Genomic DNA, 27784 nt, shown 5'->3' with positions numbered 1-27784 from the left:
GAGCTTCCATTCATGTAGTGAATGAAGTCGATGACGTACATACATTTATTCAAAACCACAGGTACTGTAAATTATCCCCCTTTACTAAAACTAAGATACTCTATTAAGTAATATGCATTTTGTGAAGTGGAAACAAATAAAGATCTTCCCCATATTAAAATATTTCGGCGTACCTACAAACACATAAGCAATTAGGCAATCGAAGATCATTAGCTCGCTTTTAATGTTGTATTCAATGTTTTAAGTATTAGGTCGTATTGCTCAAAATTGGGAATTTACTAAACTACTCTTTTTAAGTCGTACAATTTTGAGTGACGTCACTAAGAGGGCAGGATCGGTCTCTGGACCCTGTAATATGGGCGTGGTATGAAGACGTCACCAAGAGGGCGGGAAGCAGGTATGAAATAGTTGCAGGCTGGGGCGCAGCTTGTGGGTATGTAGTTTGTCCTTCTGGAAATTGTGACAGTGCTGTGGAATTTTCTCTTCAATGGCGGAATAGTGTCATGGTATGGATGTTTGACTCGTTCGTGGAAACCAGGGTTTTGTATTTAAATGTACTTCATGATCCGAGTTGTCAAAGATTTCCAACTCCTAAATCCATGAATTCTAAGAAGAGCAAACGTGGAGTAACGGATGGACATGGATCGTTTAAAAAGGTACATGTTTGACTTATGTCACAACATAATCATGGCAATTTACTGAAAAATGTGTAATTGGCTGAATAAAGGGATCGCATGTCAGATCTCACATACTTTTAAGGGTTTATTTACCGTTGTGATATACAATAAGTTGGTCAAAGTTAACTTAAGGCTAACATTAGCGCTTCTTGCCTCTGAGGTTAGCACTCTCTTCCGAATAATTTAATCTTATTGCTGATAAGATGTGTACATTGTTACCTGACCTTAATCGGCTACAGATTGCTGCATGATGACTCTTGATATTGTCAATGTATCACAGTATTACTCTTGTCGTTATGCATTGGGCTAGCTGGACACTCCAACTATTTATTGTGAGTACTCTGGACTATTGACAGTCCCCAGATGAGGTCATGTTTGCAGGAAAATGCAGGTCCTAGCTCTGTCACACGCGATTATTGAATCATAAGTTATTTTAGTTGTTCTGAAAAAAAACCAACAGTATTCCCCTATCTTCTGTAAGTTATGTGATTTATGTTGCCACCCTGGAATACGTTATATGTTGGATGAATTAATGTACAGAATGATACAATTTGATATCACTCCCTTGTTCATTCAAAACATCACGGATAAGGACACAACATACTAAATCAATCTTCAAAACGTCTGATATGTTTATCCGTAAATGAGGTATCGCATACCGCTAGGCCCTTCTGCCGGTTCCCGACTCCTGCTGATATTCCCGTTTGTTTGTTTGTAGGTGAAAAAAGTTGCTGAGGCCTCTCCCCCTCCCTCTCTGAATGATTCGCTGGAGGGAGACCTCCGGGCCTTCCTCATCGATGAAGACCAGCTCCACACTTACGACGACCTCACCAAAGTCAACCCAGTGACTCCTACTACCGGTGAGTAAAGGCAGCGACAACGGCGCTGACTATGGCTACAGATAAAGATGTGGACGCTCAGTCCATGTTTTCAGACTTACTGTAGGAATTCTTGAGATGCGGCCCTAACCCCAACCTGGTCATTAATGACATGTATCTCAAAGTAAAAGTGTCTGCTAAATGAGATTTTTAACTGAATGTAAAAATGAGCGTCCACACATGACCATGTGGTCATTATTCTTCAGTGCAGGAAAAGTCCAAGTTAGTTTTATTGTCAAATCCAACAAATGTACGAGACAAATAGGAGAATCGTAATTTCGGTTGTCTCTGACCCACAGAGCATTCATGCTTTTGATAAAAGTTTCTGCTAAAAGACTATTGTAGAATATTAAATTGACATCTTGTAATTTGGGTTTTTATATGTGAATACTGCAAGTAAGCACAGTTATTACCATTTTAAACTCTGTCAAAAAGGAATGGACTGTTTCAGATATGGCACCAACCTGCTTCTTCTTTCTAAAAAATGAAGTTAATGTCTCTATAATACTGTCACTAAACAGTGACAGTATGTCTCATGTAGGTCACAGTGGATGTGGATCCATTATGTCGAGTTTGATAATTCCCAAAGACGTCTCGCACGTGGTTCTATTTGAATAGTGATCATGTGATCACATTCTAGGTGTGATTGTACGCTGTATGTCGAAAACCAAAGTGGCCAGAATGTACTTATGTAAATGACTGGAAGTACTTTTTCCCCTTTATTTTAATTACACTTCACCCTCACCACAACTGCCTCAGACACTTTTATAATGCATGTTAAAGCACTTTCTAAACTTTTTCCACAAGTGCTGTACAATGATTGTTAATTATTATCCACTACTTTAGATTGGTTGAGACTGCAGTGCAATGGAAAAAATCAAGTAACTTCTGAGTCATGCGTCTAACCTCATTTCACCTTGATGGGCTGCAGGAGGCGTGTATTTACCCAGATAAAAACCTGCAGGCACAACAACTGTCCTTAACACATGAATAACTACAGCTCCAATAATGTCACATCACAGAAGAACAGTCTTTCAAAATGTCAACAGCTAAAATGTGCGAACAAAGTATATGGCCCTAAATCCAACTGTGTACACCTTTCACCTGCAAGTCGAAACCCCTAACAACTGGCTCTGTGTTGCCATTCTTGGCAATCCTCCTCTTGTTGTTTTGGAAAGTTTCTGCAAGAATGTGTCTTTGCCGACGTCAAAGTCTATACTCGTTCAGTTCACACATTGTGTGCTTTTCGTTTTTTTAAAAATCGATTTTAGTTTTTCCTCGTTTTCGATCGTCTCCAACCTTTCGAACATGCTGATATTGTGTTTGCATTCCAGTGCTGAAATGCCTGCAGGCCAGGTACCGTGCCCAGGTGTTTTACACCCATGCAGGCTGCACCCTGGTGGCCCTCAACCCCTTCCAGCCCATCCCAGACCTCTACTCCCTGGATGTGATGAGGGAGTACCACAGCGCGCCTCAGCCCCAGGTACCACACACACACACACACACACACACACACACACACACACACACACAGAGACACAGACACACACACACACACACACACACACACACACACACACACACACACACACACACACACACACACACACACACACACACACACACACACACACACACACACACAACACAGAGACACAGACAGACGGGTCTGGCACTGGATTCACACTCATACCTGCCTCTGCCATAGGAACTGAAGGCATCATCATTTGAGTATTTTATAACGTAATAATTTTTATTTTATCTTACCTTGTGCGTTTGTTGTTGGTCGGCTCAGCTTAGGAGGTAGAGCAGGTTGACCTGTAACCAGAAGGTTGCTAGTTCAATCCCCGGCTCCTCCTAGTTGAGTGTCAAGGTGTCCCTGAGCAGGACACCTACACCCTCGCTGCTCCTGACGAGCTGGCTGAAAAAAGTTACCCATAATGCACCAGGGCTTTTATTTGACAAATGCTCTACTGTTCTCTGCAGGAGGCCAAGCCCCATATCTTCATCGTGGCGGAGGAGGCCTACAGGAATGTTCAGGGTCAGCTGGAGCCCGTGAACCAGTCTCTGGTGGTCAGTGGAGAGAGTGGTGCAGGAAAGGTATGTTGTCCACCCAGGTTTTGGTGTTGGGTTGTAAGTGATAAATCAGGATGAGTGATAAATCAGTCTTGTTTGAGATGCAATGATGTCTTGGTTGATTTCTTTCTTTCTTTCTTTGACAATCATTTGTTAAGCTTAAAATATATATATTTTAATTGTAAACAATCTAAATTAGCTTTATAATAAAATTGGTTGATACTGATCGATATCAGTAATATTGTAAAGGACAACCCTATTTTCCTAACACCTTGTGGTACAGGGATATCGCTAATAGATAACTGGATACAGTGCTGTTAATGATGGTTACTCAAAGCCTGTTTCCTAGTGTTCAGCGATTCCATAACTAATATCATTTGATGTCCCGCCCGACAGACGTGGACATCCAGGTGTCTGATGAAGTACTACGCTACGGTGGCGGCCTCCTCCTCAGTGCTGAAGAGCCAGGATGCGGTGGACCGGATTGAGAAGAGAGTGCTGGACTCCAACCCCATCATGGAGGCCTTCGGTGAGGACCCTCTTATTGTGGTTACAGTGGCCCAAGCACTACTGGGTGTGTTTGTCCCCAGTTGGCTTATCAATTACAATTATGGCTAGGATGCGTCGATCTCCTCCTAAAGTGCACTTATTTTGCCACAAGTTGTGATTGAATAGCTGTAATTGTACCAACGGGTAGGTAGGCTGGTCTTTGGGATGTCCTATCAACACCAGTGATGGTAAAATAGGGTCTTTGAGGCTTGTATCACAGCCATCCCTGCTTGAAATGTACTGAGAAGGTCACTGATTGGGATTCTTCCCCCATACGCAGGCAACGCCTGCACACTGCGCAACCACAACAGCAGCCGCTTTGGAAAGTACATCCAACTGCAGCTTGACAGGTACTCTTCACCCCACTGTCTGTGGAGCGTCACCACGGTCTTTCAGTCTTACCTGACGTTTTATTTTAAAGGACATTGAAATCGTTTTTGATTGACACTGCCTTGCTGTTTTTAGGAAGCGTTTATGATGATCATGATCATCATAATCATCATGATCATCGTAACGTTTTTCTATCATTAACTGTGGGTCTTCCGGTACATCTCTCTCTGTGCTTGTGAAGGTCTCACTTTTTGGTGGGGGCGTCTGTCCAAACCTACTTACTGGAGAAGACCAGGGTGGCCTGCCAGCCAGCCAACGAGAGGAACTTCCACATCTTTTACCAGGTAAGGGCACAGAAAACAATGGTGACAGTAAACGCGTAGGGTCATTGGCAAGTCCATAGCAAAATCATCTTGCAAGGACCATAAGAGTCGGTTGTGCTAGTTAGGCCCATGGCATTGTCCATTTCCTGATGGGGTTTGACAGTAAGTGAATGTGGGGATACTGACGTCTTGGGTGTATGGCAGATGATGAAAGGGGCTTCCAGCGATCAGAAGAAGGAGTGGAAGATGGCCCATGGTCAGAGCTTTAACTGGCTTCCCAAGGCACAGAAAACACTTGAGGGTAACCGTCTGCTTCTTTCATGTATCATCGTGTTCGTATTCATTCTTGTAGTATATTCAAGATTTGTTATTTGTCTAGTTTGCAAGTTAATTTTCCCTTTCACTTCCTTGCAGAGGACTGTTTTCAGGAGACCGTCGAGGCAATGTCTCACCTGGGAATCAAGTCTGAGAAGCAGGCGGAAATATTCAGGGTGCGATTATAAGGTTTTATCACCACTGTATGACAACATATCGATAATATGTTCCCTGAATTTTGACCTAACTATTTTGACCGCAGATATTGGCAGGGATTCTTCAGTTGGGGAACATAACCTTTGACCCTCCGGTGAAAGAGTCCGAACCGTGTGTCCTGGAGGGCCAATCCAAAGGTAAGTCTCAGGGGGAATCCGTTTCCTGCAATACATTCGAGATCTTCCGTCTCCTCCCGACCTCAGCGGTGTTGCTAACGTATCCCCGCCCTGGGCTGCAGAGTCCCTGCAGAGGGCCGCCGGGCTGCTGGGGGTTCCAGCCGAGGAGCTCCAGGCCTGCCTGGCGGTGAGGACTCTGGTGGCAGGGAAGCAGAGCATCCTCAAGCCCTGCTCCCTCTCCGAGTGTGGCGTCAGGAGGGACTGCCTGGCCAAGGTCATCTACGCTCAGTGAGTAATGCCGCTGAAGAGGCCTGGATTCGGCGTGGAGATTTGGGTCGGATTATGCTCAGGAGGCAGCGTGGGTTGACTTGTAACCGGAGGGTTGCTAGTTCAATACCCGGCTCCTCCTAGCTAGAGTGTCGAGGTGTCCCTGAGCAAGACGCCTCACCCTTACTGCTCCCGTTGAGCTGGCTGTTACCTTTCATGGTTGCTTTAAACCGTCACTTTGAAAAAAGGATGTAAAGGCTTGTGGGGATGGGCAGAGGACACAGGTCATGCAGCATATAAAGCATTGAGTTAGCCATCATGTCTACATCTCTATTGATGTTTATCCATCAGAAAACGTTGTCTTGTCCTTGGTTTTGTCGTAATTTTCTCTTGTCTTTTTCCTGTTTCACAGCTTGTTTGAGTGGTTGACCTTGTTCATAAACCAAAGCATCTGTGCGGACAACTCCGCCTGGTGCAATTTCATAGGTACAACATCCCGCCGTAACACATAGTTCTGTTGGACCAGATATTGAATGGTATACTGACCCGTGACCTGCCCTGTCCCCCTCGGTGCCCTCCAGGCCTGCTTGACGTGTACGGCTTTGAGTGCTTCCAGAGGAACAACCTGGAGCAGCTCTGCATCAACTACGCCAACGAGAAGCTGCAGCAGCACTTTGTCGCCCACTACCTCCGAGCACAGCAGGTGAGCGTTCAGCCGGTCTCGGGGGTTCCAGTCCACCACTGGTTACCCTCTGACCAGTGGTGGACCAGAGCCAGCGGTCGAAGTAGAGCGAGAGCGGGAGATCTTTCTATGGGTGGAGGATGTTTCCTATAGCTAGGAACGTATTGTGATAACTGCAATGATCATAGTTGCTGTGGATCTTAATCCTGTTCAAAATTTGCCATGTCTATAATGTGAAATGTTATTATTCCACTGTAGTTTACATATCACAATTCATTCTTATAATTATTATATTTCCCTGTGACTGTTTTGATTAGAACTTGAAAAGGCCTTGAATTCTGACCCTTTTTTTAAAATAATTTGCTATAAAGATTTCTTTAATATAGAAGGAATGAACCACTAATTTACAGCATATAGTTATTGGAGACGCTATTAAGCTCTCTGCTATATCTGATTGGATATCACACATGTTTCTGTATCTGATTGGACATCACACGTGTTCCTGTATCTGATTGGACATCACACGGGTTCCTGTATCTGATTGGCTCCTCGCCCATGTGTTCCGGTCGGTGTCCCTCCCCCTCCAGGAGGAGTACGTGTCCGAGGGGCTGGAGTGGTCCTTCGTCCGTTACCAGGACAACCAGAGCTGCTTGGACCTGATCGAGGGAAACCCCACCGGAGTCTTCCCTCTGCTCAATGAGGTCAGGTGACCCCCGTCTTCGTCTCCAACCCAGTGGTTGGTCGGGTGGGTCGGGATTCATAAGTCTGTCTCCAGCAGGGGGCAAAATAATTTGGATATATGTTGTGTATATTTGATTATTTAATGGAATACACATATACCTAAATGTAACGTCCACATAAATTATCTCTAAATGAGTAGTGTGAACATATTGATCGTTATACAGCACAAAATATTTGGTTGGTCCTCGGCCGAGAAATTCCTTCTCTACACAACCGGCATTTTTTTAAAAGTTTTCCTCAACGTGCACGGAACAACATGGAACGTTTTTCCTCCTCAGGAGAGCCGTCTGAACCGTGCGTCAGACGCCGGGAAGTTCGGCGCACGCCTGCAGAAGGAGCTGGGCGCCCACGGCAGCATCAGCTGGGACAAGTTCAGCCAGGAGCCGCACTTCACCGTCACCCACTACGCCGGGCCCGTCAGCTACCAGATCCAGGGCATGATGGAGAAGAACAAGGTACGGCTGCCGTAAACATAAGAAGGCGGACGTTGGCTGGCTCTGTGTTTTTATTGATTGTTATCAGATGCTTTCATCAGGCGGGCGGGAATAGAGTAGGGGCTGAACCAGGTGACTCACCCACTCTCTGCCCCTGGATGACGTGTCTTAATACCGTCTTGCTGAAAGGACCAAAAGGTAAAGGTGAAAGGTCTGTTGACGTCCTCTATTGCTCTACGCTCTCGGGGCAGTAGGACCCAGTGCCTCCGGAGATCATCGCGCTGCTCCAGGCGTCTGGGAACCCCCTGCTGGGCCAGGTCTTTGGGGACCAGGAAGCAGAGCGCACGGCCCCACGGGGGCTCAGTAAGGTGGTCACGGTGGTCGCTAAATTCAAGGTGAGATACTCGCTCCACCTGCTTTGCAAAGGCTCGGCGGGAAATAAGCTCAACTTCCCTTTTTAAAGCGCAAACTAGCCGCTTGGCGTTCATTCATCCCCCAATGAACGAACGTTTTGCGAAAGGATGAAGCTTATCAACGGGAAAACTTGATTCATGATGCGCGGCTTACGATAACAGCAAGACACATCTTCGTAAAGCGACAGGCACGCGCACCTGCATACTTAATTGACGCAGATTTCGCCACAAGGGGAAATCCCCAGAGTGACTCCCCAGCGCGACCGGTGGCGTGTGGATTGACAGCGGGGTGCAGAAGGTCATCCTGACAGCGGATTGACAGCCCCAAGCTGCTTCCTGTCAGGGTTTCTACCTGGGGTTCCCCTTATGCTCTTATCACACAACGTGTTCCGCACCAAATATAGCTATAGCTATCAGTTTGCTATTTTCAGCACATTCCCGCAGTAGAATACGAAAACATTCCTTCTTTCACACAATGTGAATTAATAAAAGAAATGTACAGGTATGTCGCCCTTCAAAAGGGTTTAACACATCGTTTATTTTTGTCTCTGATCATACTGCCGTGGACACAACATTTATTTGATAGAATTTTTTTTTATTCACAACCAGATTTCATCATCATCGTCATCGCACCCGTCTCTCAAACGTGTGTGGAAGTCAGTAATGTCTGTAACTGATTTCCCTGTGTTGCATCCTGACTGTCCTGCTGGTCTCTACTGGGCTGCAGAGCTCTCTGGAGAGCCTGATGAAGATCCTTCACTGCACCACTCCTCACTACACCCGCTGCATCAAGCCCAACCCCGACTGCAAGCCCCTCACCTTCCACAAGAGGGAGGTAGGTGGTCCTCCACCCGGCACCCTGATTGGTCCTCTTATGTTCCGCCTGATGTTGTTTGTTTGACCCCCACACTAATGAAGGCTGATGCTATTTTACACAAGCTAGGTGCTTTATTGTCATGTGCAGTCTGACCTGTACAATGTTATTATTGCTCCTCTGTACACTTCAACACTTTGAGTATAGTGTCATGGTAATGGAAATAATATTAATCAAAAACTGTTATCCAAGACGACTTACAGTGATAAGTAACTAATGAGCAAATGGTACTACCAAGCCACCTGCCCATTAATTAGTCATTTCAAATAACTTATTGTCATCTAGCTGCGTGATGCCTAAAGGTCAACCACAGACACCTGGGAATAAAGCCAAGACGACCACTATAAATATGGAGCGCTATAGAGCGGGGACATTCATATCTGACCCTCTACTGTGGGACTGCAGGTCATCATGCAGCTCGAGGCCTGTGGGATTGTGGAGACCATACACATCAGCGCTGCAGGCTTCCCCATAAGGTGAGGTGTCCGTGGCTGTACCTGAACGCAGCGTTTCAACAGGCCATCCGTTCGAATGTCTTTGGTTTGTAACAGACAGTGCTTCTGTTCTGCTCAACAGAATCCCCTTCAGTGGCTTCATTCAACGCTATGGGCTGATTTCCAGTTCCTCACAAATCAAGCAACTGGTTCATAGTAAGGGTAAGTTCTGTATTGAAATACATTTTATTCATGTTAAATCTGTCTTATAGGTGACTAGAGCTTAACTTTATTTCCTCTCTTCAGGTCTGCAAGTCTCTCCTTTACCGTTGTTTCGTTCCTTTTCACATTTGGTGCTCATTCTCTCTGCTACTCTTGGAACATTTCAATCTGCTTCATAAGATCAGGTCTTTTATCACAAGTCTTTCAACTCCTCTGTAGAACTCTTGAGGTAAATGCATGTGGCTTTTGTTGATCCTCACAAACGGCTTGGCATGTTTCCATCAACTCATCAGTGTTTCCTAGGCACTTGTGGAAAATTATTGCATATTTGTATGCTTGATCCAGGCATGGGTTTTGTTTTTATGTAGTAATCTGTTGTTATGAGTTCTTAACACTCTCGGCACACCGAACAATACCAGGAAATCTGAGTACTGAATACATTGTATTCAATAATCGGAGTACTGTGCATTGCTTTGTTAATCTATAAGGAAATGTAATTTAAGTTTTAACAACCGGGATTTCTTTCTTTATACCATGCAGCAATCCTAATACATCTCCTCAACTTGTAATGTTACCCTGCAAGATTAACAATTTCTCATGACTTGCTGTGATCACCAACAACAACCGGTCAATGTGCAACATAAACATGCATATTTAGTGGCTTTGCTTTAGCTTGGTTTAACCCATTCTATCATTCTAGACGTGGAGCCCGGTCATAAGGACCGCCTGAGGACCGCGGTGGATGCGGTAGTGAGGGAGGCACTGAGCCATCGGTCCGCTGGGTTGGTGGGCCGAGACGAGGGCGAGGCCTATGGAACCCTGGTGCACTGTGGGAGGACCAAGGTCTTCCTCACCCAGTACATGGTGAGACTGGTTTACACACCCCTTCCTCACCCAGTACGACTGGTTTACACACGCCTTCCTCATCCAGTACGACTGGTTTACACACGCCTTCCTCTCCCAGTACATGGTGAGACTGGTTTACACACGCCTTCCTCTCCCAGTACATGTGAGACTGGTTTACACACGCCTTCCTCATCCAGTACGACTGGTTTACACACGCCTTCCTCTCCCAGTACATGGTGAGACTGGTTCACACACGCCTTCCTCTCCCAGTACATGTGAGACTGGTTTACACACGCCTTCCTCTCCCAGTACATGTGAGACTGGTTTACACACGCCTTCCTCACCCAGTACATGTTGAGACTGGTTTACACACACCTTCCTCTCCCAGTAAATGGTGAGACTGTTTCAGTATGATGTGATGATTGAAAACATCTAATTCGTATATATCTATATATGCATATAGCTATATTATGTACTCGTATCATTAATAATACTTTGGTGTACGGTCAAAGGGGTATTTCCTCCTTAGAAAAAACTGTAAAACTGTCCTCAAACTTTCGATTCACGGCATGAGGTCATTAAATAGCGACTCCTCTCACTCCTCATATCCGGATCCTACTCTTCACTGAGAGTCTGTAGGAGGCTTGGTAACTCACTCCCATGTCTCACTCCCCTTTGACAGGAGGGATGGTGCGTACATCCAAGGGTAATCCACAGATGCTAAACAAATTGTGTGGATATAAGAGAAAGGAGGGTGTTGCACACTGCTTTAATGCTCCAGAAGTAGATTTATTTACAAACGGGCAACGTTTCGATCGCTAGGGACCTTCATCAGGCATCACTCTCCCTTTGAGTCAGAGGTTCACTGTAGCGTAGCGGAGAGTCCTGATGGCTACGGACCCAGACCTTAACCTGTCCTCCCCAGCTGGAGCTCCTGGAGGACCAGAGGAAGAGGCTCCTGTCCCGGAAGGCCTTCTCCATCCAGTGCTGCTGGCGACGGCACCAGCTCCGCCGGCGGCGCGCCAGGGGGCGGGCCGCCGTGCTGATCCAAGCCGGTAAGGGGACCCCTGACTCCTGGCTGTGGCCACGCCGGCTGAGCTCGGTGCGAACGCTGCAGATTAGGGCTGCTCGATTATGGGGGGAAAAAAAATCATAATCCCGATTATTTTGGTCAATAGTGAAATCTCGATTATTCAAACGATTATTTTTTGAGTTTGAAAACATGATGTATTTATTCAGCACGTCTCTCTCAAAAACACTTTGTAACTGAGAACTCGATTATGTTAATTTTGCGGTCGTTTGACGCTAAAATCGAAATTCGATTAATCGCCCAGCCCTACTGCAGAAGCCCTTTGGCTGTACTCCCGTCTGTGCGGCTGTGATGATGGCTAACTTCTCTGGCTGGCTAGCAGGTGATGGCTGATTTGGGTCAGACACACGCTTTCCTCAGGTTCACCGTAACATGATCCCCTTCGGACAGAGCTCCACTCCTCAGTGATTTCCAACTCGACCTCACACACTGATAGATAAAACCAACACACCCTCACACACAATGCTATATAAAACCAGCTCAACCTCACCCATAATGATATACAAAACTAACTCACCCTCACACACAGTGATATATAAATCCAACTCACCCTCGCACATAATGATATACAAAACTAACTCACCCTCACACACAGTGATATATAAATCCAACTCACCCTCACACATAATAATATACAAAACTAACTCACCCTCACACACAGTGATATATAAATCCAACTCACCCTCACACATAATGATATATAAAACCAACTCACCCTCACACACAGTGATATATAAAACCAACTCACCCTCACACATAATGATATATAAAACCAACTCACCCTCGCACACAATGATATATAATACCAACAATCGTTTTTCTCCTTATTACGTGGTAGACGATGGCGGTCCACCATCGGTGAGTTTGTCTAGTTTCAATAGAAACCTTTGTCTCTTTACTCTCCCTATGCTTGTTTATAATTGTACCAGATTGTTCTCTCACCTGACCTCCATACTTTTCCTTTTCTAATTGCACCAGAGTACTGCATAAAACCCTTAAAACGTGTTTCCCTCCCAACACCCTCTTCCTATTGCTCTGTGGGGGAACTCTGCAACTGTGTCAACAGAACACGGTGTTCCATATGTCTGTGTTCCACGGGCTCGGCGCTGTGTTCAGGGAGCCCTGGGTGGCCTTTAGGCTGACGCGTGTTGTGTTCCCTACAGGGGTGCGCTCGTGGCTGGTCAGACGGGCGGTCCGCAGGTGGCAGAAGGCCGCCGAGGTCATCCAGACAGCCTGGAGGAGATGGAGGGTGAGTCGCGTCATTAACCCCCCCCCCCCCCCCCGGGAACCTTGTTGTATGTATTGTTTTGATGGCACAATTGAAACTTTTTATTTGTGTGGGACGATCTCCTCATTATTGGTCACACCCCATAATTCCATCCAGTGTTTGGCAACGAGTTCACAATAAAAGTCTGGATGGCGCAACGGGCCAGTCTGCAAGCCAAATAGGCAATATACCTTTTTAGTGACACCCAGGTCCATTTCCAACCTCCGGTCCTACAATTACAGGCCCTTCCCTGTTCTGTCCACCATCCCTGTCCGGTCCATAATAAAATAAACCTTGGGACAGAAAGCCCCATAAAGTCCATTCTAACCCAGTGGGTCGTTTCCCGTCGCAGGTTTCCATGGACGCCCTGGCCGAGCTGGAGCTGGACGACGCCGAGGACTTTGTGGAGACGGAGATGCCCGGGCTGCGCTCGGCGGTCTGGGAGACGGGCCCCGTGCAGCTCTCCAGCCTCCAGGGGCCGGTGACGGTGCGCGGCTGGCCCATGGGGCTGGCACTGGCCTCGGCTCCGTCGGTCGGCATGTCCCTGACGGCCAAGGGCTTCCAGAAGAGGGTGTCGGTGTTGGCCTGCCTCGACCTGCCCCCCTCCTCGTCCTCCTTGTCCTCCTCCCCCTCCAGAGGTGGAGACTACAGGGTGGAGACCAACCAGTGCCAGCACGGGGTCGCCTCCATCAGAGCTCAGCCCAGGGTGAGACACGATTCACTCGATTTTGTTGCAGAATACACATGATGTGGGGCGCCCCGGTGGCGCCCCAAATCATGGGAGACGGGGCCCGTCTCCCATGATCACACACATCGGAGCGGTACCACGGAGGCTCAGCCCTGAACGCAGTGACCCGGGTTACAACCCTGCCCGTGGTCCTTTGCTGCATGTTCTCCCCTCTACCCTTCCTCTCTATCTCACTCTAGAATAAAGCGAAAAAATGCTAAAATAAATCTTAAGAATACACATGAAGTCAGGTGATTCTCTGTTTATTTTAATTTTTTTTATGGATTCATGGTTTAAACGATTGTATTGCTTTTTAGGGATCTGTGAAGCTCCACTACCAGAGATCTCCCCTGCTCTACGCTGACATGCTTCCACACCTGAGAAGAGAGGGAGTGACGGGGTTCAACCAGATCCTACTGGAGAAAACATTGTAATGCGTTTGACTGTAGATCACACTAGAGGTTACTATACACTTAACACTCACGACAAGCTGAAATTATAACTACTTGAACAAACGAATGGAAATGCTGCTCTCTTAAGATCAGACTGAAATCACAGGGAAACTTTCTACTGCTAATACTTTGCTGCACTTTTTTATGTTTCCCGCCATGCAAATCGTTCAAGATACTGTTCTTCATTACTTGTCAAAACTGTATTTTTTTGCCAAAGGTATTTTCTTGTTTTTGTTGTCAATAAGAAATATCTTCATGAGAACCAAACAGTATCACAAAAGTTTCACGTCCATTTGGATTTTGGATGGGCTCTAATATCACATCCCACACCCTTGCTGGCTGCCCACTGTTTTATTGAATAGGCAATGCACAAAATAAAGGGACATGTTAAAGACGGGTTCCTTAGTCCATTGCTTAAACCTGAAAGTAAGTTCTAGCCATAGCATGTATGTTATTGCACCTTTAATGTAATGCATGTTATTTGTGGTTGCCTTTATGGAAACGTATCAGCCTTAGGCAAGTGCCTCCCTTTATATTGAGATGCAATTTGATGAGCCTTCATATTTATTTGAATTCTTTGTTGTTGAAGCTAAATGTTTGTTCTATATTAAGGTGCAGGTTCTACTGCATATATGAAAACACCAAAAAGGACTCACAAGGGCCTCTACACTACAAAGTACAGAGTTGCATGTAATATATACTAATCTCCAGAAAAAATAAGGCATTACATGATGGTCTGTTGCATTTAACTATAATTGTTTTGTGGGTTTCATTAGAACAATGATTTAGTTAAAGAGCTTTACTTGTTGATTAATTGCTCCTTTTATCATACAACCATGTAAACACAATCTGAGATGATTTTATAACATGTAAGGGCTGCTGATGATGGCATTAATTTCCATATTTAGAGTAAACTCATTGCAAGATTCATGTGACCAAAATTTTATGTAACTGAACCTGTATTTTTTTTGACATGTCGATTGTGTTTTTTCAAAAGAATAACTGACCATTCCCTTTTTTATAAACAAAATAAATTGAAGAGTAATACCTAAAGTGATAGTTTGTTTATTAGTTTGTTCTGATAAAGTCTGAAATGGTTGAATTAAATCAGTGTTACAGTCAACTGCGGGTGTGTGTACAAGTGGGTCATCACAGTTAACCAGGAAAAGGGTGTTATTGAAGTTATTCTTTCACATTTAGTTAATTTAGTTAGTTCACATTGAGTAAAGCTCAAAAAAGGATAAGGCTTGTACCGTTGGACTCCTTTGAGTCTCGGCTTTCATATGACATATCGTTTGTATGCATGTTAGCATTCAGCTTCTACCGGATATGTAGGAAGCACCAAGCTCTGGCCATATAATTGGGTCGGAAAAAAATAATACTAGCCAATCAGATACGATTTTTAAAATGGTGTGCATGTTTACACTTATTAAAACATATTTTCAACCTCACTTTGCACTACAGCACTCACCGCATTTCCTGCAGAAAATGCATTTTCTAGTTTTACTTTACTTAATTAGTTTTTTCCAAATGGCGTTATGGATGGTTTTAAAAATATTTTTTATTCATTCAGTTACATTGCATGGAAAAAACGGACAAAGAAATGTATCAAATAAAATAAAAAATACTATGCAACTATGCAAAACAAAACCTCTAGAGATCTTCACTGGCCCCTGGTCTTGACAGTTTTTGTTGGTCATTTTCTACAACTTTCAAACACTCGTCGGAAAACTCGACAAATAGCGGCTCCTGCATGGCGGCTCTCATCATTTCGTCTTTACTCGCCGCAGAGTCGATGGAGCGCAATAACTGTCGCAGGTGGGGGTTACGCAGAAGGCCTCTCAGCTCCTCCGATTGGCCTGGAGAAGGGCAGAAGTCACAGGATTGAACACCTAAACTGGCAACCTGGGCAGCAGCAAATGGTTATTTTCAATTGTATATTAATCCTTTAGTCCGTACAATTTGGGTGGAGAACCAAAGTGATAGCTTAAAGGCTCTTGCTTTGTCTTATGAGTTACAGTTAATAGGTTGAAACTAAATAATGTTTTTTTTATGTGATCTGAAACACCATTGGAATGCAAAGGTTTGGCACTTTACTTGATGAGTCTCAAACTTATTTATTAAGTATCGTGACATGATTTGATAATTCACATTTCCTTTTCAGATGATTTGCAGTTTAAATTATCAGATTAATCATTTGTATGTTTGCTAATAGACAGCAAAACCCCATCTCCTATCTCATGTGTCTTTATACAGGTCAATGGGTCATTCTACACTCTTACTCAGCAGTTGAAGTTTCTGCAAGGGAACTTTGTCTATATAATCCTCTTCCTTCTGGAGGATGTCATCCACATTCCATGGTTCTACAGAGACAAAATGAAAGTACTGTCAAAATGTGGCAGGTTAAGTGCAGAAAGTATGTTATATTAACAAGTAACAATGTGTTTGACAGATGGATCCATATTACAACATATATAACTTTACATGGAGACCAGTGAAACTTCCCACTCTCTGTTAAGAGCAAAGAACTGTACATTGTAGTCTTTGTTATAAATATGTAGAGGTTTATCTTGGCCCACAAGGCCACTGAACATGATCTGTCAATTTCAAGTTGAAGACCTCCAAGGCTTTCCATACCGTCTGTGTTTGTTTCAGGGGTAACAGGGGCTGGCCGTTCAACACGAATGCAACTGACTGAAAAGAGAATGATATGTTTAAAAGGTACGTTTCGGGATAAAAGGAACACCTCCATTATGGGTCCATACTTTGATTGTAATTAACTCAGTCAAAATAAAGCGCTTTATTGGAAATAGATATTAGGAATTCTTACCCTTATGTGACTTATAGCAGTCAAGAGAACAACTTCGTGAATGAAGAAAACAAAAACAAGTCATTAGTTTTAGTAGTGTTGTTGTCAACAAAGCGAATCTCATTACATTGTAACTGTCCTGGCATGTTATATTAACGTATGGATAACGTAATGACACTTCCTTGCTGTGTCATAATGGTTATAACTTACATGTAACGTGCAACTGTCTGGCAACATTTGATCAGTAACAAAACATGCGTAACGAATCTACACCCGCCGGAACGTTTCACCTTTACCTTGCTTTATTACGTCATTCACGGACCGTAATAACGTAACACCAAACAGAGGCACGTGGTTATAGAGTGGTCTATTCCAATCAAGTCACTTTCGGGGTACAGTCTCATTTTCCTAAATCGCTGATATAAATGAAATGAATGATGATGATGATGATGAAAGAAACTACAAAAGTTGAGTCTTAAAGTCATCACTTAAACTAGCTCGGTTAGTTTGGGCTGGACGAGGCCTAAGAAGGTACTTACTATCTGATTTGGCAGGTTGGGCATCTATATTTTGATGGCTCGTCGCGGCAAACATTGCAGATCTGCATGTTGACGTGGATAGTATATTTGTTCCTGATTGTATATTTTCGCCGATTAATTGTATTTTTCCTCTAGTAGATCCACCACTTCCTGATCTGTCTGGTTTGAGACTGTGAAAAATAACATCCGCCAACACAATTCTTTCAAAGTAAAAGTCGGGCAACGCTTGTATGATTTTCTGTTTGTTAATAGTACATTGGCGTTACAGATTGGGCGTTCATGATATTCTGGGAAAATCTATTATAATAATAATAATACTAATACAAGCCTGATAGCGGTATGCAGCTGGTGCTATAGATAATATATAGGTCTAAAATAAGCCAAATGGAAGCAACTAGTAATAAACATTATCCTTAGTAGTAGTAATAAACATCTTTGGTGAATGTAGGGAGGGATGTCTTTACATTTCAACCAAGTAAAAAGAAGATGATAAAATACTTGATATTCAAATGTGACATAGCTATAGCTATAGATATTCAAATGTGACATAGCTAAATATGACCTATACCATACACAAAAAAAACGTATTGAGCTGTCGGTTCTTTTATTATCTATTTTTATTAAACATTATATGCATCTACAGTCATCGTACACCACAATTGTACGTCTGTATTGATATATATATAGCTTCTATCCTCTTCAACACACACACGCGCGCACACGCACACACACACACACACACACACGCGCGGAGTTGAGACGAGCTCTCTAACTCAACCGAACTATTTCCGCGCTGCTGTAACCGGAGGGGAGGTCGAGTTAACAGGGGCAGAATGTAGACAGGAGTATTTCGTGGCGAGCCGTCCGGGTTCACTGGGTCAACACAGGGGGTCAAACCTTGGGCAATGGTCAACTTTGGAAACACAACAGGGATCTGCATGGAATATAGAGAAAAAACACAAGCTTTCAATCTAAATTGATAAATAAATGACAATTGTTTTGTTGGGCAACAATAAACCATGCAGTGTTGCTTTTTTGTAACTGTTTTTCAATTAATATCAATATATAGTTTAAATTCACTGCAGATAAAAGGTGTCAAAGGAATTGACAAGCTATTACATATATGCTTTGGCCTACTCTGAACCGGCAGTAGGCCTCAATGATTATAGGTTTACACTATAGTTATTACGTTTCGGATTTTACATTCATAAATGAGTCACAAGAGGAATTTACTTTAGAGGCCAGTGTCACCTAATGTTTTAAAACGGTAGGAAACGAAATGTTACTCAGTGAATATAGTCACTGAATATATATATAGCACTTGTGATGTTAAACTGTTCTCCAAAACAGCAACATCGCAGTACTGACATATTGTATCGTACCTGTAGATATTTCAACAAGTGGCGATCTTTGGGGTTTTGCGGTTAATTTCGGTGTTGTGGTATTTCTCAGCAATCTTCCTCTCATGGCCAGCAGGGCAATGGCGATTCGTGTTCAGCTCTATTTCCTTCTTTGTTCTCCCTTTACCCCGAGCATGACAGGAGTATTCCACGAGGTTGTAATATTCGTATTGATCATAGTGTGCTGCTTCAAAGGAAGCCAGGTGTTCAATATCGGTCGCCATGAGGAGAGAATTGCAGCAGTTGTCCAGATGAATTCCAGACAGCAAGTAAACAGATGATGTCACCCAGTGTTTATATCCATCCAGTCACATGATCACTGCTGCGACGACATAGACGACGCATCCATGCAACAGTTACCCAGTTATTGAAAACCTGCAAAAACAATCTTAACAATAACCTGCAACACCGAGGTTCAATTCAATAGACAATACATATGCATATTGTTTCTTCCATCATATAAGGGCTTTATGGCGACACGTCTACCTGTGAAACGCCATCAAGGAAACTCAATAGTTTTTTTGTGGTGTTTTTATTAATATAATTAATGAAGCCAGAACTGTCTCTGCTTGGATGATTTGCGGGGGAAATGAAGCAGTAGGTTTAAAGAGGGGCGTTTCAGCAGTTGACAGTGCAATGCTGTGCCAAAAAACAAAAGACAGCATTCGCCAGCAAATCTGCATATTCTGGCTGGTTTATGCGCTCATAAATAAAAGCCTGGGGCGTAGCTGCATTCCACACGTTCGCGGATCACTTATATGTCCCGAATATAATTTGTATTTATTAAAATGAGCGCGATATAAAAAAAAAAGCAAAAAAAACAGCGACACGCCCATGATGGTGTGGCGCGTTCTGACGCTTCTCCACGTCGCAACTCAACCCGACAGCCGGAGAGCTTCGTGTGCGTGTCTCCATCTAGGCCAGAGAATGATGGCGGCGCCCGTCCTGAGAGTGTCCACCCCTCGATGGGAGAGAATAGCCCGGCTCCTCGTATGTCTACTAGGCATCGTATTGTCTTTATACGCCTTCCACGTGGAAAGGGAAAAGGCTAGGGATGCGAGCTATCAGGCGATGTGCGACGTCAGTACTTCCATCAGCTGTTCCAAAGTGTTCACCTCAAGGTAATTTGAATTCACCGAGCGGGGTCTGGAGTGGCGCTCAGAGAGGCTGCTGCTGCTGCTGCTGCTCGCTGGCGTTTTGGGAAGGGCTGTCAGATCCATTGTGCAAAACCCATTCGTGGCTGAAGCTGATGGTCAATCGTAGCCCCTGTTACCAACACTGTTACTGTTGGAGGAATACAACGGGGGAGAAAAAGGGTGTGCAACACCACGATCTAGCCGGCGATTCATTTAACCATGGTCTAGCTAGCATAATCAAGCTAACAGTACTAGCTTACGAACCCAGCGCAATGCATCTGACAACGTTGTGGGGTACTTTGCGAGATAACCTCGTTGGAAAGATAATGAAGTCAGCCCCAGCTGACTAATCTATCTCCAACATCGGGGCAACCACTTCTCCATTATTGCCGATATAACGATGTAACAGTGCGGCGACTGCTGGCTGTGAAAGTATGGTTTGGTACAGTCACAGGCAGCTATTCACTTCTAAAAAAGGATGAATTGCATACATGTTACTAGCTTGTTGGCTTTTCACCGTTGAGCTTTGGATTGTGTTCTTTTATATATAGATGAGCTATGTAAATTGCAATGGTGACTTATACAATCGAGGATACCCCTGTGATTCAATAGTTGAAGGATCCCTTCGAGTGTTAATGAGGATGACAGAGCAAACGTCACAATAAGAGAAGTGTTTAAACTCCACAGGGAAGTTGAACGAGTGATTATGAAACTTGTATTGATTATCTCGGAGGGTTAACTGCCAAGTCTTCCACACAGTTTGCAAAATTGGTGAGCTCTCATGGTAGTGGAGCTCTTGAACCTCAAATAGGCAAGATGGGAGAACGTCTCTGCGATAGAATATGCATTGCCTTCATTGTTTTAAGCAGAAACTATGACACCGAACAACTGACAGCTCTTCAAAGGGATTGTAAATCGTCCCACGCCCATTACCATACATAATAATAGATTCCTATTCTTCCTTTCTGTCATACAGGCAATTCTAGCTTAACTAGAATCTGAACAGTCCAGATGTTCAGGTGGCACCTGACCGTCTCTGTCTGCCAGTCTGTTGCAGACCTCCTGAGCTTCATCTTTAATTTGTTAAATGTGCTGGACCTCGTGGTTAGATTAAATCTTATCTGAGTTTACCCAAATGATCCTTAAGGTGTAGAAACATAGCTGATGTCATTTATAATCCCTAGTCAACAAACAGGTTTCGGGTTGCCTCAATATAATGTTTGGATGTGAAACTGATCAAGTTACAGCAAGTCAGACAGTTTTTATTATAGATCCACCACTATAGAAAGACCAACGCCGGAATAGGCAAAACAAAACGACAGCCATGTTCACAACCTCTGTCTAAATAGGTCACAGGGTCTAATTGTGTTTGACCCATTTGGCATATTGATACCACCAAGCAGAGAAGGGGTTGTGTGGAGCTGTGTTGGCCTGCAAGGTCACTTGCTGGACTAGCCATTCACGCCATTCATCATCTCTCGTACACCTTGAAGAATCGCATTTGTCAGCTAAGGTGGTGTATTATACAAGGTCCCACTTAATTTAGTCGTTGGAAACACTCAGACTTGGCTGTTTTAAAATACAGAACGCATCATGTTTAAAACAGGCCTGCCTCCCAACTGTATGCATGCTTCAAATAAGCCTGGGCGTGATTTTTTTGTCGAGGCTCTTGGGGTGTTAACCCAACATCTGTCAATTGTTGCTCCCCGTACTATGTTCCCCAGATACGTTATATCAGACTTGTGCGGTGTCCCGTATGTTTTTGTCTCCCTCTCGCCGGTCTAGATGGGGACGAGGCTTCGGGCTCCTGGGCTCCATCTTCGGGAACGACAGCGCGCTGAACCAGCCCAACAGCGTCTACGGGATCTGCTTTTACGCTTTCCAGCTCTTACTTGGTAAGGCCCTCCTCGGCCGGTGGGGAAGTCGAGGCTTAAGGTGACGCGTCGGTCTACAGTCGTGGAGCCCAAGTGGCAGTGCTGACTCAGCACCCCCTCGTCCCCACCACCACCACCACAACTGCTGCATATGACCTAATCTCAATCACAAGGGACTCTTTCATGTGTTTCAACCATCACCCGATTGTCGTCAAAGACGGCCATAGATACTTCCTCATATTTTGGATTTTTCCGGCAAAAATGTCCTAAATGAGTTGCGGCCCAGTGCTAGTTAAGTGAGTGCGTGTTGGAGAACCTTCCACTGCACACAGCTTCTGTTTACCTTGATAACAGCCCTAGGGTGGGACAAGGATGAATCCCTATGACGCCCCCTTCAATATTGGGACACTTGTTGACAACCAAAGGACACTAGTTAACTTCACGACTAATGTAAGCTAGTCCACGGCTGTTGTAAACTAGTTCACGACTGACGTCAACTTGTCAGGACTAACGTCAACTGGTTTATGGCCAGCGTAAATTTGTTTACGGCTAACATAAAGTAGTTAAAAATGCTGTGGGGCTCAGCTTTTAAGTTTAATCGTATGACAGATGTCTCCTGGTAAAGTAAACAACTCTGGGATAAGACCCTGAGAACTTGAGGAAGTGATTGTGTACAGTCATACAATCAAAGGACATATTGGCTCTTATTATGTCTGCTTCCTATGATGTCATTTCATATTGTTTACCCAACAATTGTTCCCCGACTCCTTGGAGATAGTGCTGAATCAGTCATGCTGGCCTGATATGACAGCCTGCTGACTGGGCCTGTGGGCAAGCCTAGCCACCTGGTGCTCGTGCAGAACAAGAGGCTCTTTTAGCCGTAGCACGTAGCGCCAGCTCTCACTGGACCAGCACAATAGCAACCCAGTAAACTGCCATGCTAGCTGTTAGCATCTCCACCATTCAAATGTAGGAATTTGCATTGTCTCCCTGTATCCTTATGCAGTAATAACGACGGGATATCTCACTTTTAAACTGCAGGTTCAATTATTAACCCCCCCAGCATAATAAAATATAGTCCTTCTAGTTAAGCTGCGGATGAGACAGGCCGACAGATCTAAAGGGAAAATATAAAGTCAATCTACATTTTATGGCAGTGCCCTCACTCTTGGGTAAGGAGCGGTGGGAACAGCAATAATAACCCGCCACATGTCTCTGTGGTTTCATAGTCCCGATCTGTGATGTATTGCTTATCCATTTGAACTGGTGGGCACAGCCTGACGCACTTAACAAAGAGTGTGTCTCTTGCGATTGGACCTCATGTGGTAGGCTGGCCATCAAGTGAACAATGGCTTTCCAAGTAAATAGCCCATAACAAATTCACAGTGTATACTCCGCAGTTGGTCCACATCGTTTTACCTCAAGGTTAGGTTTTTGTGGTAAGTATTTGGTTTTGATTTAGAATAGGCGTGTTGTGTCTGTGCCAGCCCTTGTGTGTTATCGACCTGTTGTTTGTCGTCGGGTCTCCAAAAGCTCTGTCATTAAGTTATCTCACTGTTGTACCAAACACTGTACTGGTTAAAGTGGAGATCTATAAACGGGACAATAGAATGGGGCGTTTTCCACCTCCTGAAATAAGTGGCTTCAGAAGTCACTTCTTAAGATACTTGTGGCTTCAGAAGTGACTTCTAAAGCCAATTGTGGCTGTAGCTCAAGAGGGTTGAGCAGGTTGTCTAGCAACCAGTAGTCAGCTAGGGTAAGCCAGCAGATCGAACCAGCAGAGTGTCGAGGTGTCCCTGAGCAAGAAGCCTCGCCCTAAACGCCCCCGCCGGGCTGGCTGCTCTCTTGCGTGATTGACAACGTCATTGAATTTGTTAGATACTACTGACCAAGAGTTGCCTTATAAGCAAATACTTTTTATTTGTAGTCAAATTATTGAATCATCAGCCACTTACAAAGCCAGTCCTTAGAAAATAAAAAAATGTCCACTTCTGGTGTCTCCCCAAGCTCCATGAATGGGTGAATGTGAGGCACTCACTTTAAAGCTATTTGAGGTAGAAAAGCGCTGTGTAAATCAAGTTCATTTACAGTCCATTTACTTACTTGGGACTGTTTGGCACCTAGTGGTCATTCAGTCTCTCGGTCGCTCCTCGACTCAAAACCTCACTTTGTTTTTGTTTTCCCTGCTCCAGGAATGACGGTCAGTGCAATGGCGGCCCTCATCCTCATGACCACGTCCATCCTGTCGGTCATGGGGTCCATGTACCTGGGATACATCCTCTACTTTGTCCTGGAGGACTTTTGCGTCATCTGCGTGACCACGTACGTGCTGAACTTCATTCTCTTTCTCCTCAACTACAAGCGCCTGGTGTACTTGAACGAGGCTTGGAAACAACAGCTCCCGGTCAAGCAGGACTAAGTTGCGTGGATGCGTGAGAGAGAAAGAGAAAGAGAACGAGAACGAGAAAGAGAGAGAGAGAGAGAAAAAAGTTACAAAAAGTGATGTGACCTCTGAACATTTGACTTGCCACCAGGAGACCTTGCTTCCAAAACGATGTTTATTCTGCTGTGTGTTCCATTAAAAGAAAAAAAAAAGAAAAACTAAAAATTCTCTCAAAAAAAAATTACAGTTTGGCCCGACAATGTTGATCGCACAGCACGGAAGGATAACACTTATTTTTCCGGTATTCGTTTTTTCGTTGGACTTTAGTTTTTAATTTTTTCGGGTTATTTTTTGGTTCTGTTTCGTCAATCATTCTACACTCACTTTAAAGGTCCGGGGCCAGCAATCGTGTTCTGTGACGTGCATCCAGTTCAAACAAGCTGCTTCCAACACGGCCGAAACCGGCCCTCGACACGAAGGCCCACAACTCTCCTGAACAACCAACGAAAGAGGATCAAAAAACTGAAGACTGGACAAGAAAAGCGAAGGACGGGGCTTACTTGAAACGGACGGAGGTCGGAAGGTCCTAACACTGTACCGGTAGATCTTCCTGACGAGCCCCCCCTCCGGGCGGGGGGGGCTCGTCGACGTGGAGGTAGATACCCGCCCTTCGTCACCGGCGTGGGGCGCAGGAACCAGGTGGGGGTGCGGTGGACCGGAGGGGCGCTGAACAACATTCACCATCTTTTTTGTTTCCCCCCGCTACCTCCTCCCCTGTTTACACTTAAAGGCACGTTCTGTTTGAGGAGGACCACTATAACTAAACCATTGGAGAAACTGTAGGTCAGATCGTTGTTTTTATTTCTTTTGGGTTTTTTGTTTAATGCAACTGTGTGTGTATATATAGCTGCTGAACAATATTTCAAGCTAGATTGTGGTTTAGTGTTGACCTAGCCGGTTCCTTTTATTTGTTATTTTTTAACGAAGACAACATGAACAACATGGCGCCACAGCGGAGGTCTCGCTGTTTGGGTTCGTCATTGGGTCTGTAGAAACGCTTTGGTGTTTCTGTGGAACGTCTCTTCTCCTGCAGTCCAGGTCAGGCATGGTATTTAGAAGTGTGTGTATGTGGGTGTGTGTGTGTGTGTGTGTGTATGTCTGTCTGTGAGAATGTGTGTGTTTTGTGCGTGTGTCTGTGTGTGTTTGTGTGTGTGAGAGAGAGTCTGTGCGTGTGTGGATTTATTCGTTGTCCAAGTGGTCAATGTCTACTCTGCTCTCAGAAGCCATCGGCGAGAGAAGGCGTGTTCGAAACACTATAGGTTCCATGACCGCGTCATCGCTTGTTTCTATTTATTTCTCGTGGTTTTTTGTTCTCGTGTTAAAAGCATTCCTGACCACGACACACGTGGCATCCACAAAGACTTATGTGCCTAAAGGAGCGAAGAGGGGGTGAAAGACCAGTCGTTGTTTTTTTCTTTTTGTGTTTTGTTTTGGAATGGAGGTTATCGTGTAACACCGTTTTTCTTTGTCCCTCATTGATTGAATGACAGGTCTGGGCTATAATGAATCCATTGGGAAAATACAATGCGGCTTTATTGATATTTGTTAACCCCTCCCACCCCCCCTGCCCAAAATGGGTGCTATTCCAGTGAGGCGGCGATGTGTGTAGGCGATTATTTGCTCAAGGGTCAAAGTGATGAAGAAAGGAGGGTTTACTGATGAAGGGTTTACTGATAAAGGCCTGCAGGGCCTGAAGGCTGACATCGGGACTGTTCACCTGCACATTCAACACCGGGATGATGGTTCTCTGTAATCGCATGTTAAAATGAATATTTTAGCATTCGTCATCGTGGTAAAAAAAAGGGACGGTATTACATCATAGCAGAGCCCTCTTGTGAAATCAGCGGAGTTAGATTTGGAGTAAAGTGGAGTTTGAACGCCCCTCGCCTGGGCACGACGAGTTGTTTTTATGTCTTGTCGCCGATACTCTTCAGCATGTCGTCCCAACTCCCCGAATGTTTCCAGAGGGATGGATCGGGACTTCAAGAGCACAGGTCGGGGTTCGGTCTCGCTATAGCACTTCAGTATTTTCCTCCAAAATGTTAAGCCAATAGGACCTCAACTCTGTTCTTTTTGACTTTGTCAACATCTCATACATTGGACCATGTGGTACTGTGTGCAAAGGCCCCTGTGCTGTGTTGACCAATGGACACACACACCCACGTGTTTGGGTATTTGAGGTTCAGGTTACAAACCTGTGAAGAACTCCCTGTCCGTTAATGTGTATGTCATAAAAAGCATTTCTCTTTTATTTTCTGTGACTGATTAAGAGATGGTAAATGCTCATTGTACTCTACTGATTCTTTATTCTGAATGCTTCGAGCCATGCGTGGGGAACTTTGTGGGCCGACTGTGTTGGAATCGGCCCACAGTGATCTGTTTTGAACAAGGCCGTGAGGAGAATGTGTGTCAGATTACTCCATGAGATCCTGTTAAAACACACACACGCACTCATAATTTTCCCACATCTGTGAAAAGCCAGTTCGTTCACATCCGAGGCAGGTCAACTCTGAGGTTCATAGAAATGGGTCAAATGTTCAAAATGTTACATTGAAGTTGGGCAATTTCGGAAAACTCTTGTCACCCTCGTGGATCATTTCGGTGTAGTGTCAACTCCAGTGAGAACGCACAAATTGTGGCTTAATCTAAAGCATACCGAATGTTGCTTGGCTAGACAAGACATCAAATTGATGTCTTAAGCACGGTTCACGCTGAAAAAACGAATCAAAAGTACAAATCACAACCCCTCGCGAATCCCAGTAGGATTGGATTTCCCCAAGTATTGAGCAGGGCCCTGAGGTATATTAACTGCCATGTCTGTTGCATAACCAACGCCATCAGAAGTGCCTTCTGTTTGAATACTGGGCCCCGAGCCAAAGAAGCGCAACAGAAAAAGCCCTGTAAAAAAAGAAAGTAGAAATAAGAATGACGACTTAAAAGGGCACACATGCCATGCCTTGCTTAAAATATAATCTGATAAATTATTCCCAGAATCGAACGTCAATATCCCACAAAGCGACCAGATGCCCAGATAAACCTAATGAATCATGGACCTTTTGAATCCCCTTTTTTTTAATAACTTAATTCCACTATTTTGTCCAGTTTTATTTTTGTTTAACTTTTTTAGCCAGGACACGTTTTAATAGCTAGTACACTATCTGTTGAAATGACATGATTGTAATGTTATTCTCCCATTGTTTGTTCCCTTTATCTTTATAGACTGTTAACATTATTGGTGATTTTCGTTACCTAGGAGAGAGGGCCAGAGGGCAAGAGACGAGTCAGCATACAATTTGTATTAAATTTATTTTGGAGGAAAACTTATTTAGGTTTGCTTCTGTATTTGCCAAATATGTTTTAAAAATGCTGTATTTTCTTACATGGAAAAGTGTTACAAGAATGGTAGGAGGGTGGAGGACAAACAATCTGATTAAACCATTTACTTCACAGGGAATCAGTCAAAAACAAAGTTCATGCGGCTGTCGCGTTAACTTTTTAATTGTGTCATGTCATGTGGAAACGATCTACCATTAAACATTCCCTCTAAAACAACCTCTTGTTATTTTTAACCGAAACATACGTTAGTTAATTGGCAGTTGATGAGGGCGAATGGTTAAAGCCTTTCAGTGTTTAACGTTTTGCTCATAGGACTTA

At 44.3% G+C, this 27784-nt stretch overlaps 3 protein-coding genes across 3 annotated transcripts; 2 read left to right on the top strand and 1 right to left on the bottom strand.

Annotated features, from left to right (window-relative positions):
- Positions 1 to 430: 430 nt before the first annotated feature.
- myo19 (myosin XIX) lies at positions 431 to 14982 on the top strand. Its single transcript, XM_079737445.1, has 24 exons — positions 431 to 656; positions 1396 to 1537; positions 2890 to 3038; positions 3542 to 3655; positions 4028 to 4160; positions 4461 to 4530; positions 4752 to 4854; positions 5038 to 5134; positions 5248 to 5324; positions 5411 to 5501; positions 5603 to 5768; positions 6160 to 6233; positions 6329 to 6450; positions 7017 to 7130; positions 7449 to 7625; positions 7859 to 7999; positions 8745 to 8852; positions 9297 to 9367; positions 9468 to 9547; positions 10248 to 10411; positions 11319 to 11448; positions 12647 to 12732; positions 13103 to 13456; positions 13795 to 14982. The coding sequence occupies exons 1-24, from the start codon at positions 504 to 506 to the stop codon at positions 13909 to 13911; spliced, it is 3033 nt and encodes a 1010-aa protein (XP_079593571.1). The 5' UTR covers positions 431 to 503; the 3' UTR covers positions 13912 to 14982.
- Positions 14983 to 15148: 166 nt separating this feature from the next.
- On the bottom strand, positions 15149 to 17360 carry znhit3 (zinc finger, HIT-type containing 3). Its single transcript, XM_079738606.1, has 5 exons — positions 17278 to 17360; positions 16760 to 16791; positions 16567 to 16623; positions 16212 to 16292; positions 15149 to 15788 (listed from the first exon to the last, which is right to left on the bottom strand). The coding sequence occupies exons 1-5, from the start codon at positions 17343 to 17345 to the stop codon at positions 15583 to 15585; spliced, it is 444 nt and encodes a 147-aa protein (XP_079594732.1). The 5' UTR covers positions 17346 to 17360; the 3' UTR covers positions 15149 to 15582.
- Positions 17361 to 19585: 2225 nt separating this feature from the next.
- On the top strand, positions 19586 to 27682 carry vkorc1l1 (vitamin K epoxide reductase complex, subunit 1-like 1). Its single transcript, XM_079737705.1, has 3 exons — positions 19586 to 19798; positions 21599 to 21708; positions 23880 to 27682. Exons 1-3 carry the CDS (start codon positions 19605 to 19607, stop codon positions 24104 to 24106), a joined length of 531 nt encoding a protein of 176 aa, XP_079593831.1. The 5' UTR covers positions 19586 to 19604; the 3' UTR covers positions 24107 to 27682.
- Positions 27683 to 27784: the final 102 nt, after the last annotated feature.

This window comes from Pollachius pollachius (genome assembly GCF_949987615.1).
Source record: "Pollachius pollachius genome assembly, chromosome: 6".
NCBI lineage: Eukaryota > Metazoa > Chordata > Actinopteri > Gadiformes > Gadidae > Pollachius > Pollachius pollachius.
This window is presented reverse-complemented; position numbering and strand designations above follow the sequence as displayed.

Coding starts and splice junctions, on each gene's coding strand:
- myo19 (XM_079737445.1), top strand. CDS start 504: ATGGTATGGATGTTTGACTCGTTCGTGGAAACCAGGGTTTTGTATTTA. Junction 3,656..4,027: donor GAGAGAGTGGTGCAGGAAAG/GTATGTTGTCCA, acceptor CCCGCCCGACAG/ACGTGGACATCCAGGTGTCT. Junction 5,502..5,602: donor CCTGGAGGGCCAATCCAAAG/GTAAGTCTCAGG, acceptor CCTGGGCTGCAG/AGTCCCTGCAGAGGGCCGCC.
- znhit3 (XM_079738606.1), bottom strand. CDS start 17,345: ATGCAGATCTGCAATGTTTGCCGCGACGAGCCATCAAAATATAGATGC. Junction 16,792..17,277: donor CCAACCTGCCAAATCAGATA/GTAAGTACCTTC, acceptor TCATTCACGAAG/TTGTTCTCTTGACTGCTATA. Junction 16,624..16,759: donor CTGCTATAAGTCACATAAGG/GTAAGAATTCCT, acceptor TTCTCTTTTCAG/TCAGTTGCATTCGTGTTGAA.
- vkorc1l1 (XM_079737705.1), top strand. CDS start 19,605: ATGATGGCGGCGCCCGTCCTGAGAGTGTCCACCCCTCGATGGGAGAGA. Junction 19,799..21,598: donor TCCAAAGTGTTCACCTCAAG/GTAATTTGAATT, acceptor TCGCCGGTCTAG/ATGGGGACGAGGCTTCGGGC. Junction 21,709..23,879: donor CGCTTTCCAGCTCTTACTTG/GTAAGGCCCTCC, acceptor TCCCTGCTCCAG/GAATGACGGTCAGTGCAATG.